The 14,482-nt window shown below is 43.9% G+C and overlaps 1 protein-coding gene across 1 annotated transcript in view; it reads right to left on the bottom strand.

Annotated features, from left to right (window-relative positions):
* Positions 1 to 14,277, bottom strand: part of LOC118642523 (regulator of G protein signaling 7 binding protein) — a 90,543-nt gene extending 76,266 nt beyond the window's left edge. Inside the window, exons 1-2 of the mRNA XM_036280354.1 lie at positions 13,798 to 14,277; positions 12,726 to 12,892 (exon numbers count right to left, since the gene is read on the bottom strand). Of these exons, the coding sequence (XP_036136247.1) occupies positions 12,726 to 12,892; positions 13,798 to 13,962 (332 nt within the window). The 5' untranslated portion in view covers positions 13,963 to 14,277. The remainder of the gene's footprint in view (positions 1 to 12,725; positions 12,893 to 13,797) is intronic.
* Positions 14,278 to 14,482: the final 205 nt, after the last annotated feature.

Genomic DNA, 14,482 nt, shown 5'->3' with positions numbered 1-14,482 from the left:
CAGGAGACTGTCCTGGACCCTTATTTGCTTCAGAGGGATCCCTGTCTTGGAACCACAAGGGAAAAGTCTAGAGAATCGCTATAACAACAGTGCTGACTTGCTCAAACTGGAGAAACCAACCTACCTGCTTAGTCAGCTCTGTGACTAGGCGGCTGGGGACTAGTCTTATTACTTGCAGGTAAATGCATTTCTTAGCAAACATATCAAACTTTAAAAGCATTATCCCACTGGATTCTAAGTAAATATTATTTCAGATGAACTCATTTATTTCAGATGAACTCATTTAATCATGAAGTAATAAGTTCAAAGGATATAACACACAAGTTGCTTCTCCACACATTTGAACTCTTATTTCTTTTCCCTCTTGGTTCAAGGCAGACAAATAGTGTTCCCTAAGGTTTTTCTCATGGTAGAGGCCCAGGGCCACACAAATAAAAGAGAAGGATGTTGCTACGTGTCTTCCAAGCCCAGTCTAAGTGGAGCATGCCCTTCATGAAGTCTTTCCTGGCCACACCCCCTCGAGCAGAGCTGATTGCTGCCCCCTTTATGCCTCCACAACACCATCTACCTGTGTCTACAACCACACTCATCGTGCTGGCTTGCAAGGCTTTATGTATGTGTCTGTCCCTACACAGATTCCAGGTGATATGCTTCTATAAGGGCACTAATCCCATTCACCAGGGCAGGGCTGTTTAATTTATACTTCCAAAGCCGAGCACAGTGTCTGGCCCACAGTAGGTGTTCAGTGTGAAGTGAATATATGGGTGAGCGAACGAACAAGGAAGTGGGCAGACGGGAGAAGCAGGTGCTGAGGAGTCTCCTCGCATTTCTCTCTCTCCATTCCAGCACCTTTCCTCACTTCTTCCATCCAAGCACCCTACCCTGCCAGTCTCCTCAGTCTTGCAAAAGATGCCTCAGGCAGCATCACTTTGGCTTACAGACGGAAGCATTTTTGTTCTCCCTAGACAGCTAGTCTGGAGGGAGTGTATGTAAATCAGATCCCATAGCCAGGAAAGCCATGGACACAGTCCTGGCCAACTGGATGTTCATGGAAATTGCTGTCTGAGGCTTCTGAGAAAGTCCTTTATAAAGGAACATACTTAATTGGTTATGTCTTTGCCTTTCCTACTTCTCTGGAACACGGGTACAATTTCTGGAGCTGCAGCAGCAATCTCGGGACCTTGAGGAAAAGGCCTAGAGCACTACAGAGATCCCAGTCCTGGTGTCCTTGAATCCTGAGCCAATGCTCACGGTCTCTGACTGCTGGGTTTTTAATTAAGTGAAAAAAATAAATCCCTATGTGTTTAATTAAGTCACTGAAATCTGGCCTGTGTTACTTGCAGATGAAGATAATTCTAAATTGATAATTCAGTCTTCTTTCTCTTCTTCAGACATGCCAGGGTCAGTTCACCTTAGGACCTTTACACTTGCCAGTCCCTCTGCCTAAAATGCTTTCTTCTCAGACCATCACCTGACTGGTCCCTTCTCAGTTCAGATACCAAGTTAGAAGGTCACTTTCTCCAAGGGGCCTTTCTGAGACCCTGTCTGAAAATAACCTCCCACGCTGCATCTCCATCCTTGAACACGGTCACCCAATTTCATTTTCTTCACTGCATTTGTCACTAGGTGAAACATTCTCTTTCTCGCTTGTTTCTTTTTGTCTTAGCCCACTTGAGTGCTATAACACAATACGTGATCTGGGTGCTTGCACAGAACAGAAATGCACTGCTCGCAGTCTGGAGTCTGGGAGATCTAAGAGCGAGCACCAGGGAGGTTGAGGTTGTGTTTGGTGAGGGCCTCTTTGTGGCTCATAGCTGGTGCCTTTTTTTTTTTTTCCCTCACCCAAGGACATTTTTCCATTTTTTGTTCAGATAGAGTGGGAGGGAGAGAGAGGAAGAGATAGAGAAAGAGAAACATTAACATGAAAGGGACACATTGAGTGGCTGCCACCCGCACGACCAACCAGGGCCGGGGACAAATTGCAACTGAGGTACATGCCTTAGCGGGAACCGAAACCAGGTCTCTCTGGACCGCAGGCCGACGCTCTAACCACTGAGCCAAACTGGCCAGGGCGAGCTGGTGCCTTCTTGATGCATCCTCCCATGGAGGGGGCAGAGAGTTCCTCGTACCTCTTTTACAAGGGCACTGATCCCATTCACCAGGGCTTCGCCCTCAGGGTTTAAGTGCTTCCCAAAGGTCCCACCTCCCAATACTATGACATTGAGCATTAAGATTGCTACATATAAATTTAGTGGGGACACGAATATTCAGAATATAGCAATTTTCAATCATCTCCACCATCAATGCAGGAACCTTGCCTGTTTTGTTCAAAACTGTTGCATCCCCTGCACCTAAAAGAGCAGGAGGCATAAGGTGAGTGTTCTGTGAAGAGGCTCCCGGAAAAGGAGAACGTCCAGAGTAGGAAATGACTCTGTCCCCCCATAGGGAATACTGCCATAGATGTCGAATCGATTTGTGATTTGTGGAATGACGGGTTAGAGAGTCCCACACAATCTGGGCTAGGTTTTTTTAAACTGATTTCTGAGACGCTGCAGGCCCTATCCCCTTTCCTACCCTGCCTGGTGAAAGTGTTTGCGAGCACTTTCCAAGGCCCCTTCCCCCTTCCTGCACACACACACACACACACACACACACACACACACACGTGCTTGCCTGCACCACTGCCGTCCCAGGGGTCCATTTAAAGGCAGCCCGTCTTTGCCTTTTGAGACCCTGCCCTCTGTTCTGGCTTCCCGTGTGAGGAGCTGGCAGACTGTGATGAGACAGCAAGTAAGACCTGCACACTTAGGAGAGTAAATGATTTCTTTTAATAGCTGAAGTGTATGCCTTGACATAGAGAAACCAGAGATGTAGACTAATAGGATAGGGCCGTCCTGTTACACACACTTAAGGAATAAAAAACAGACAGTGTGAGGAGGTAAAGCATTTGCAAGTTCAATGGTAAAGGGTAAGTCCAGGAATACAGGCTGGGGGCTGGGGCGGGCTGTTAGCTGTTTCTCAGTATCCACGTTCTCCCTTTTCCTTAGCAACAAGGTCCTCCTTTCATTTAAGGTGGCAATGACAAAGGACACGTTTCCCAGTCTCCCTGTAGTTGCGTGTGCCCTGCCATGTGGCTTTGGAAGAAGTTTTGTTTGGGACGGCATCAAAGGCTGACCCAGCTGGGCAGTGTGGCCTTTTGCCCTCATTTTCCTCCTAGTCTGGAACTTGGACTGTTGGGTGGGGCTCCTGTAGTATCTTGTTTCCTAAAGTGAGGTTGATGGAAGTCAGAAACTAAGAATGGGCGACAGAACGATGACTTCATGCCACAAGGCGACTTCTGAACTGCCCACTGCAGGGCTGCTTTTCTGTGAGAGAAGAAACCCTGGTGTCTTTAAGCAGCTGCTCCTTTGAAGGTTTAGTTCAATGTAGCCAAATATAATCCGTTTTGATAAAGATGCTCACTTGGGGAGCTTTAAAAAAATACCCCAATACCCAGGCTGCATCTCAGATCATTTAAATCAGAAACTCTAGGGATGGAATTCAAGCATCAGCAATTTTTTGAAAGCATCCCGAGTGATTTCAGTGTGCTCTTGAGAACCGCTGCTTCAGGCCAGCAGGCCTCATATTTAGCATGTTCAGGAATCTTCCGGGGGTGGGGCGGTGCTCGTTAAAAATGTGGGTTTCCAGGCCTCACTCCTCAGAGATTTTGTGTCTTTAGGTCTGAGGGTACCCCAGGTGATTCTGAGACAAGCAATCTAGGGATCACATTTGCAGAAACACTGCTTTAACCATGGAGAATCTTCGGAAGTTTTGAAGCAAAGAAGTGATGAGATCAGAGAATTTTAGGATTAGTCGGAGTCTAGAGAATCGATTGGAAAGAAGAGGTGAGAGACTGACAGTAACCAGACCAACTGGGCGGCACTACAGTAGTTGATGGCCTGAGGGGACAGGATTCTGAACTAAGAGAGTGGCCCGAGAAATGGGGGAAAAAAAGAGAGAAGAGACAACGACAAAGATAAAATACTACAGGATTTAGTAACTGACAAAGTCTGGGGGAGGGGGACTTCAAGATGCTTATTCTTAGTGACTAAAGAATACACTAGGGGTTTGACTTGATTTCCCTCCTTTGCTCCAACTCAGTTAAACTGCTGTAGAGTACTAGTTTACTATAAATCTACCCCTGCAACTATTAAGTTGACTCTTGCTAACCTGATGGTGTATAGAGTTTCCCACTTGATGGAAAGCCTTTATTTGCAAACTCAGAGGTTCTATTTAAAGGCTCAGATACTTTATCCTAACAAGAGTCTATTTCACAAATTTTAGTATTTTTTTTTACATATATATGTATTTAGAAAGCAGTTTTTTTTTTCTTTTTCTTTTGTGAGCATTAGATGAATTAATACATGGAAAGTATATGCCTGGTCCAAAGGTTCAAGAAATGTTAGATTCTTCTTCTTATATTGTTACTATTGCCACTACTACTTTTAATATGAGGAAGAAGCTGCCTTTTCTTGTAAGTGTTTGTTCTTCATACTATGTCTTTTCTGAATAAATCAGTAAACTTACTATTGCTTGTGCAAACGAATGATGAGAGGCTGCTCCCTTTAACTTCTCTCAGGCAGCTGCTTATAGACTGTCAGAAAATCAGATACTGAAAATATGGGATTTATTAAATATTTATGGAGAGTATAAGTGCTATATTTTAGTGCCTGAGAATTTAAAGATATTTTAAGACAGTTCCTGTTTTAAGAAACTATTAGTCTAGAACAGTGTTCCTTAATCTTTAAAAAAATTTTTTTCTTTATTGCTTTTAGAGAGAGGTAAGGAGAGAGAGAGAGAGATAGAAACATCGATGAGAGAGAACATCGATTGGCCGCCTCCTGCACACCCCCATCTGGGGATTTGGCTCACAACCTGGGCATGTGCCCTGACCGGGAATCAAACCAGTGACCTCTTGATGCTAAACCACTGTGCCACACCAGCTGGGCAGCAATTAAATATTTTTCATGGGAGTTTTTTCTTCTTCTTCTTCTTTTTTTTTTTTTAAAGAAAAAGTTCTATCTTGTAAGAGCAGAGGAAATAAATGAACTGACTGGTGGTATAGTTACCGCTCTGAAGCTATGATTTATACAGATCTATTTTTGGATGAGGCACAACTAAACTTTTAAGGGCTAAAAGTTTAAGGAATGGATTTAAAAGGTAATCTCAATGGAAAATGGTTATTTAATTATTCAGTATAAAGCCACCAAGCAGACAGAGGTTAGGGTGCTATTTTATCAGATAACCTCAATTAGACATAATTACTTTATGACTAATTCTAAAGTACGCACTGGGCCCAGATTCGATGTAACAATGAGCTCCTGTGCCTCAGAAATCCACCTTAGATGAGCTTTTCAAGCCCTCCATTGCTTAAAATTTAATATAATGGCATTGCAGTTACAAACCAGGAAAAAATAACAGTCAAATGTTATAGAGATGTCATAAAAGGTAAGCTAATCTAATTTTTCAATTCTTACTAAAGTCTATGTCAAGACACAGTTTCTTTTAAGAATAGATTTTAAGCCCTGGCCAGTTTGGCTCAGCGGTTGAACGTAATGCCCGTGGACCAGAGAGTCCCGGGTTCGGTTTTCGCTAGGGGCACGTACCACATTAAAAAAAAAAGAATAGATTTTAAAACATGAAGTCACCTTAATGAACCAACGAGACACACGTACCCTGAAGCTTGCCACTCAGGTGCAGACTGAGTGAACACAGCCTTGCTCTCTTATACTTCCCCGTATAAATAACAAAGGTTCACATTTTCCTAAAGTTTGGTTTAGAATCTAATTTCTCTCTAATTGGAAGAGCTATTAAGAAGGCTCTAACAAGGTGAAAGTCATTAGATCATTCAAACATAAAAAGGCTAAACTTCGACAAGCAAGGGGAGAGCACTAGTCTAGATTCCATATCACATTTCGTTTCATTGCTAATCGCTCTCCTTTAATCTGGTGTGAGTCAGTACTTTGCCACAGGCTCCAGAGTATGCTTATGGTCCTGAAGCAGCTGTATTAGCACCACCAGGTGACCATGACCTGCTCAGTTCTCCCCCCACACCTGAGAAGGTGAAAACCCTCTGTGTGGACTGTCGGGGGCCTCTTCTACACCCCCCAGTATACTGTTCTTCTGTAGAACTTTTGTTCCACCTTCAGATACTAGTGATTAAATTGGTGAGAGCAAAGCAATAACCATATTTGGGATTTAGTAGCTTTGCGAACACATCCACTTCATACAGAAAGCATTCTATTCCAGGGTCACGACCCCCATCCCTGATATGAGCTACAAATGCTAAAACACTGGGCACTGGAAAGTTTTTGTGCAAAAGTGTTCAGAGAGTATGTAGATAGTTTTGGGCAAAACTCCATCCCCATTGGGTAAAAAAAGCCAAAGATGCATTCTACTGCAAAAGGTTCAAGGCAACCTGCTATGGGTTGAATTACATTTGCCTTCCCTGCCCCAGATGTTGAAGTCCTAACCCCACTACTTCCTGCCTGCATCTTGACCTTGGATTTCTAGCCTCCAGAACTGAGGGACAAGACATTTCTGTTGTGTGAGCCCCAGAGCCTGTGATACTTTGTTACCGTAGCCCTAGAAGACTGATACAGAACTGCTCTCCCAGCATCAGGGCTGATGGGTAGCATATTCTATTGGTGCAGATAAAACTCACCTTTCACTGTTTGGCCAGTGAGAGTTAAACATTTGAAAGCAAAAACACCTGTAATAGGAAGGGAAAATAAAAGACAGAGTGGGTGGCTTAGCATGCCTGCTAGCCAGGCCTCTGTTATTAACACTTGAGGCCTCCTCCAGCGCGTGGAGCAGAGGAAGCTGAGCACGTGGGCACGGGCACTGAGCACTCTACCAGCCCACACAAGTGCAGCTGTCTCCGCCGAGTTTAAAGAAGCATCACTGACCGGCCAGCACTCTGTTCTCCTCCCCCCACACCTCTCAACCAGGAAACAACAGGGAATGGGCAAGAACCAGCTAGAAGTGGGCCTGGAAAAAACAGAGCAGAAAAGCCAAATAGGAATAAATAAAGAAAACAGAAGAAAGAACACAAGGAGAGATATTAGGAGAGAAATAGAGGAACATAGGTAGGGCCAGTCAAAAAAATAATTGCTGGAGGGAAAAACCTAAAATTTGTGGGTCTGGGTCTCTAGCATATTCATTATATTGTTCCAGAAAGCCATTAGGAAATTAAGATTCTTCTTGTGATCATAGTGTGTTCACAGCTTGACAAATTATTTCTGGGATTCAGTCTTCAAACTTCCTCCATAGTGCTTGTGTTTTCAGAGTTCTGTTTTGTAAACAAGTGCGATGCTATATGAATTAACTGGAATGAGGAAGCCAAAGCCTCACAAGTCATTCAGTTCAACCCTTTCACTGAGATCTACAGAGCTTAGCAGATGCGTCCACCGTCACACAGCCTATACCAGAGCGAGGTGAAGAGAGTTTATAAATATGTGACTTATAAAGCATCTGGGCTGATTTACACAAAGAGAATATTTCTAAGCCACTTTTGAAAGCTCATATCTCTGTATTGTTTTTAGGATATTAAAGAAGAGGGCTTTTGATAACCATCTGGGAAATTTCAACCTGGGAAATTCATTAGAAGATAATGTTAGGAGCTAAGGTAAGCAAAAATTTATTCCAGCCAAAACATTTATTTGAAAAATATTTGATGGATATACTTTTATGTAAATGTATCTTGACCCCTTGAATTTTAAATCTTATTCGTAATTACACTAACACTTAATAATAGCATTTACTGTCTTTTAAGGGCTTGATGGATGTTAACTTATTCTTCACAATACCATACACTTAGTCCCATTACTTATTAACCCCATTTTGCTGATTAGAAAACTAAGGCAAGGAGAAACAGCATCTTTGTCCATGGTCACACTGTTTATAAATGGTACAGCTGAAATTTGAACACTGGAAGTTTAGCTCCAAAATCTATGTCCGTAACCGCCCTGTGAAGCAACTTGCATGTCAGTACGGGTGTACCTCTGATGAGTGAAGGTCAGGTTTTATTCAGGTCTGATCTGGCTCAGGGTCAGAGCTCTTTCCCATCACACAGTATGCTGCCTCTCCCGCTGTCTTACTTCACCGTCACTTTCACGGGCCGACACCAGCATAAGGCAGTGAAGGAAGTTCCATGCAGTAGACACCATGGGAAAAGGAGTCCTAACCAGCAGCCCAGCAACCCTAGCACCAACTCCTGGGGTTTGCAGGAAGATGTTGGCTCCTCCGGGTCGCTCCTAGCTGTGTGCTGTGCTCCTCTCTCCTCACTCTCAGGAGGTGGTGTGGTTGCAGCCCAGGAAGTGAGAGACTGGGTTCCAGTCTCAGAGTGGCCTTGGCCTGGCACAGTGCCATGGGCAGGCTGGGCATCGCACACCTGGCTCCCTAAGCCTCTCAACCACATGAGTGAGCGTGGCACCTGGTTTACAGGTGAGCGAACTGAGATCTAGAGAGTTAAGTATAACTTCATCAGGTTCACAGGAGACATTATTCTGCTCAGGTCTTCCTGACTGCCAAATCTTCATGTATACTTGATCACGTTGCCTCCAAAGTCACTTAAATCCTCTAAATCTCAGACTCCTCAAATATAAAACAAGGTAATTGTGCCAGATTAGTTCTCTCTGTGCCATGGAGCCCTAGGGATTCTTCAAAAGTGTCTCAGAAGTCATTTTGGGAAGGAAGTCCAAGGAGACAGGGCCGAGACAGCCACCAACCCCCCCCCCCCCCCCACACACACACACACACTCACACTCACAGAGCAGTGCAACACCACTTTGGCCTTATAATTCTGACTTTCCAAGTTTAGATTGAAGGGGGCATTCTGCTGCTAAAAGAAGTGTGGGGACCACTCTACCAAGTGACCTTTAAGACCCCTTAGCTTTAATACCTAGGAGAGGATCAGTGTTGCAAAGGTACAATAACCGTGGTAAATCAAGCCAGTAGAGGAGACTACTGATTTACCTGCTGGCTCAGTCCACAAAATGTCAGATGCCTTTGAAAGAAAAGACTACACCCAAACTTCTGCTGATCTAGACACAATTTGAGACAGTGTTTCGATTGTGTGTGTGAAGATGGCCTTCACACCATGGCCAGGTAGTGAGAGACGGTCTGAGTTTTCTTCTTTTGTGGTCACCCACCAGTCATTGAGGCTTTCAATTGGTCAGAAATAAAAGGGATGGAGCCATTTGAGGTTCATTTCATTTGAATGCATGTTTTCCCCTCTTTCTATTTATCTTGCCTCATCCTCCTTTTCATGCTGTCCTCGTTCAACCCTGTCTCTCTCTTCTGGCCCCAAACCAGGTGGTGGATAGGAAAGGAGTGGTCTTCTTTAGTAGGACATGAGTGAATTCATTTGCTCTTTCCCTCACTTGTAATCCTATACAGTGCAAGCACTAGTACTTAGATGCTAACTATCAGGCTGGCATCTTGATGGATGCATGGAGGGCCAAGATTTTTTTCCCCCATCCCTTATAGCTCATATCCCTTTCACTAAAAGCTACATATGTAGCAAAGAATAAAGCCAAGGAAAGGCAAATATTAATTGTGGTGATGGTGATCATGTCTTTTTTTTTTTTTTTAATCCTCACCCGATAACATTTTTGCATTTATCTTCAGATAGAGCAGGAGGGAGAGAGAGAGGAAGATCGATGTGAGAGAAACACATCGACTGGTTGCCACTCACACAACCCCAACCAGGGCCAGGGACAAACTGCAAATGAGATACGTGCCCTTAGCGGGAACCAAACCTGGGACTCTCTGGTCCACAGGCCGATGCTAAACTGCTGAGGCAAACTGGCCAGGGCTCTCATCGATGTTTTTATCTCTCTCTTCCTTTCTCTCTAAAATCAATAAAGAAAATAATTTAAAAAAAAGAAAAAACAAACAATTGAGGTATACTTTACATACCTTAAAATTCACGCATTTAAGTATAAAATTTAGTGATTTTCAGTAAATGTACTGTTGCATACCATCACCATAATTTAATTTGGGAACATCTGCATCCCCTAAAAGATCTCTGCAGTCACTCCCTGTTCCCACCCCCAGCCCTAGGCAACTACTAATCCACTTCTGTTCTTACAGATTGGCTTTCCCAGAGCATGGCGTACAAATGGAATCATACAATATATGGTATTTAGTGACTGGCTTCTTTCTGTTTGCATACTTTTCATTTTGAGGTTCATCTGTATGTGAGCATGTCTCAGTACTTGGCTCCTTTTCACACAGCACTTTTTCGAATGGCAGCATTATGGAGTGGAAAGACGGGACTTCAGAAGCATGCAAATGGAGGGCTGAAGCAAACTGGTGCCACTTCTTAGGTTTGTGACTGGGGGCAAGTTTCTTAACCTCTCTGAGACACATTTGTAAAATAAAGATTATAATCCCTCCTTCAGAGGACTATTCTATGAATAGCTGGATTGTGCCTGCAAATAATGGGCTCTCAAAAAATCCAGTCTTTCTCTCTAGACCTTACCCCAAATCTTTTCTTTACTTACTCAACCTACTTCAAATTGTTAAATGAATCCTATACCCTCCCCTTCAGCCTTCACATTGTGTTTGAAATGAGAGCCCACGTAACTAGCAGCATCAGGAATGGAATTCCACTAATGGAATTACATCCTTCATTAATGGAGCCCAGATGGTGAGGAGCTGAAGGGATTTCCTTCAATTATATTGTTGTCATTTTTTAGAAAGGAGGTTAAACTGTATTTAATTATTCTTTTAAGGAGGAAAACATTTCAAATTCTACCCTAGAATATTTTCTAGAGTTGGCCTTACCTTTACAAGGCTCTAAGAACAATATATTTTCCCACTAATTCTTATAAAACTGCCCCTGATAACATCTACTCTTAGATAACTTGTAAGCAAGGAGCAAAGGGCTACACACGCTGAGTAAGTAAAATCCACCTCCAACCCTCAAAATTCAACTTTAACTGTTAGTTTCAGGATCTTCCTTTCCTAAACCTTTAGAAGAACCTGAATTTCACATGCATAGCAAAATAAACAAAATTGAATGCCTTATTCATGTTGCTAGCCCACGTTCTCTGATGAGAGCATGCCATCAATTTGAGTTGCAACTTAAAGGGATCCTGATGTAACTCCATTGTACATTCTTGGACAAAAAGTTTACAAAGATGCTTCTCCTTAGCCCTGAGCATAAAATCATATGTTCTAAACTTGTTTTTCTTTCAGAATCATTGTTTCTCTATCATTTTTTAATCCGCCACTATTCCCCTTTGTGTTTCTGATGGTTTTTCCTCCATCTTGTCTGGTATATATCACAGCTTCCCCCAACTCCTGAAACATGTAATTTCCTTCCACTTCAAGATTCACTTCCTGCTAAGTACAGTATAACTGTTAAAACAGAAAAGGAGAAGGCTTTTCAATATTCCTACTCAATAAAATAGGTTTGTAACATTTTATTTCTCACTTCAAGATTAGTATAGTGTATCTATTTTTAGGATAGAAAATGCTTGTTTTCCAATGTTAACTAGTTATTAAGAGAGGCAACACATGGCCTTCTATTCTTTATATCCCAATGATAGTCACTATGCATAATACTGGCATTAAAGATGGCAAAGAGTGAGTCTTTCAAGTAGGTAAATTAGATATAATTCCTACAGGTGATGATTCTCACCATTATCAAGTGAGTCTAACTTGCATGTATATTCTGATAAAGCCATACACACATATAAACAGATAAAAGCTATATCCAGGCTGAACCAAACATTTAATGCATTTGTATAAGAATTCCCGTGTTTCCTTATGTGGAAATAGGAAGTGTTAACAAAATCCATGACTGACTCTTCTCTTCTAATTGAGAGATCTGGAAGAAGTGGATAGTGACCCTAGAGATTTCACTCACTGTATTATAACCTAAAATAAGCTTGGGATTCCATAAAGATGATAAAAATACATAAATATAATTGGGGGGGGGCATAAGCAGCTTAGATTTGTGAATTGTCTTAATCTTTAAAAAGTTTTCTTATGTTAAAACTTCCCTTTCAGATGTGATGTACAGTATGACAACCATAATAAATAGCATTGTATTGCATATTTGAAAGTTGTTAAAAGAGTAAATCTTAAAAGTTCTCATTACAAGAAAAAAAATTAACTTTGTATGATGACAGATGTTAGTCAACTAGACGTATTGTGGTGATGATTTCACAGTAAATACAGATATCAAATCATTGTTATATGCCTTGAAACTAATATAATGCTACAGGTCAATTATATCCCACCCACCCCGGCCAAAGGCACACAAAAAATTTGTAAAACAACAAAAACTACCCTTTTGTATACTACAAAAGTGAAGAGAGTAAATTAAATCCAAGACTTCATTTTAGGGATTTTATTTTAAAGGGCATCATAGGAATTTATCATGGTATAAATAGTTCAGTAAATCTGGGATCTACCAAAGATTTTTCTCTTTGCTGCACAGGCCTTTGGTGCAGATGTTTAGCAGCAGATGACAAAATAATCTTGAGGCATGATGTTTACACTACCACTGATTATGATTTGGCCTGTAGTTTGTTTAGAAAATCCTGATCTCAGGGTGGCTGGTTAAAAACCCAAATTAGTAGAGTTCATCTCTGAAGCCTTGGGCACCATAAATATGCCAATATGCATGCATCCTGTATATGAATTACCAAATAATGCCAAGAGTCTCCTACCCTGAGATGGCAGCGAGTTTTTGGTGTGCCTGACGGGCCATTTCACAGCCTTTGGTTCTTGTCTTGTGCATTTCCGCCCGGAGTGAGGGGCAGCTGACCGAGACGTCCCCAATGGAAATAACCAACTCTCGGTACAGGGCCACTTGCGTGTTGAACTCTTGGACAAGCTGGAAAAGAAGTGCGTTTCTTTCAAGAAACACTTACCAGAAAATTTCCCATTTTGGAGTACATGAACAGGAACGTGCACTGACACTTGAGACGCCCCCCGCCCCCACCCAATCTCCAGTTTAGACACCTACAAATTGAAGATTAAGACACAGAGATGGTAAATTCTCTTTGTGCTAGGTGTTTAGTTTTCATAGGTAAGTCTGGTCCTGGAAATTCTATTCCCAGACCTACTCGCCCCCCCCCCCCCCCCCCCCTTCACGCTCAGTTTCTGAAGAGCAGGAAAGCATATTTGGAGCGTTCTCATCGCCACTCCCAGGTCACTGGAGAGCGATGCTGGGAACTCTCCTACAGACAGCCGCTCTGGGCTGGTACAGCTAGGATATGAATTTGAAGTGCATGGGGATAAAGGCCAGAGGTAGGTTGTAATAGGCAAACCATTCACCTCCTGCGGGGCCACTGAACTAACTGCTCAGGTTCCAGAGCCTGATAGGAAGCCGGGCCACAGCCTCTCAGGTGGATTCCCTCCGCTTCTCCCGGTGTGCTCTGTTGGGTTTGTTTGCTAGTCTCCCCACAAAGCAGCACCCCCTCCTCCCTGTCCTTTCCCTCCCTGGTGAGCAAGCCAGTTCACCGTGTCTTCCGTATCCACCGTTCTCAGAGTAGGTAGAGGCACGATCTCAAGACTTTTGCCGCGGCACTTCTTTGAGGGGCCATTACCATCAGGGTGTCACCCCAAATCTAGGGGACTGCAGATTTAAAAATAGTGCATGTGCACGTGATCGGCATGGAGGAGCTGAGGGTGGAGGAGTGGCTGGCACTCAAACAAATGTTTAACATACAAGATCCCCCCCATCTCCTCTCCAAAAAATAAGAAAGAGAGAGAGAGAGAGGCGCAGTTTTCACCTACCATCTTGCAGTCGTCCAGGGCTCGGTGGGTTTTGTGGGCGCTGTCGGAGCCACTGCCCCTGCGTTCCCACTCCCCGCTCTGCAGCTGGGGCTTGCTGATCTGAAAGATCGAGGAGCGGGTGGACCGGCTGGGGCGCTTTTTGCGCCCATTCGGTGCAGAACTCATGCATACACATCCACCAAGCCGAAGCCTCTGGTGCAGTGCGCCCCTGCGCGGGCGGCCCAGTCGTTGCCTGCGCGCCGCCGCCAAGCGAGGACCGAGGCGAGGCACTCACAGGGTTGGCGCTGGCTTCGCGGGTGGGTAACCTTCAGCTTGAAGGAGAGCCGGGGAAGGGCTGGCTGTGCCCTGCAGCATCGCTTCAACTAGCAGCGAGGAAGAGGCTCGGTCAAGTTCTGCTCAGCAGCATTGCCGGCCCTGTCCCGGGATCTGGGCGCTGGCGCAGGCTCGCACCACCTTCCCGTCGGCATAGATTGCAAGGCTGGGCGAGAAGGAACGCGCCTCCCGGCGGTTCTGAGTTTCCATTCAGAGGGGGGAGCAGCTTTCAAAGCTTGTGCTGCAAGGTGGGGGGCGGGAGGGGGTGTCACTCTCGCTTCAGTGTCTTCCCGCAGAGGAGCTGGGTTCTTCTTCCCCCTCCCTCTCCAGTTGCCAGGCCTGGAAGGACTGGCAGTCCCCGAAGCAGGCAATT

This window comes from Molossus molossus, unplaced genomic scaffold (assembly GCF_014108415.1).
Source record: "Molossus molossus isolate mMolMol1 unplaced genomic scaffold, mMolMol1.p scaffold_m16_p_3, whole genome shotgun sequence".
NCBI classification, from domain to species: domain Eukaryota; kingdom Metazoa; phylum Chordata; class Mammalia; order Chiroptera; family Molossidae; genus Molossus; species Molossus molossus.
The sequence above is the reverse complement of the archived record's forward strand: the minus strand, read 5'-3'. Positions and strand labels throughout refer to the sequence as shown.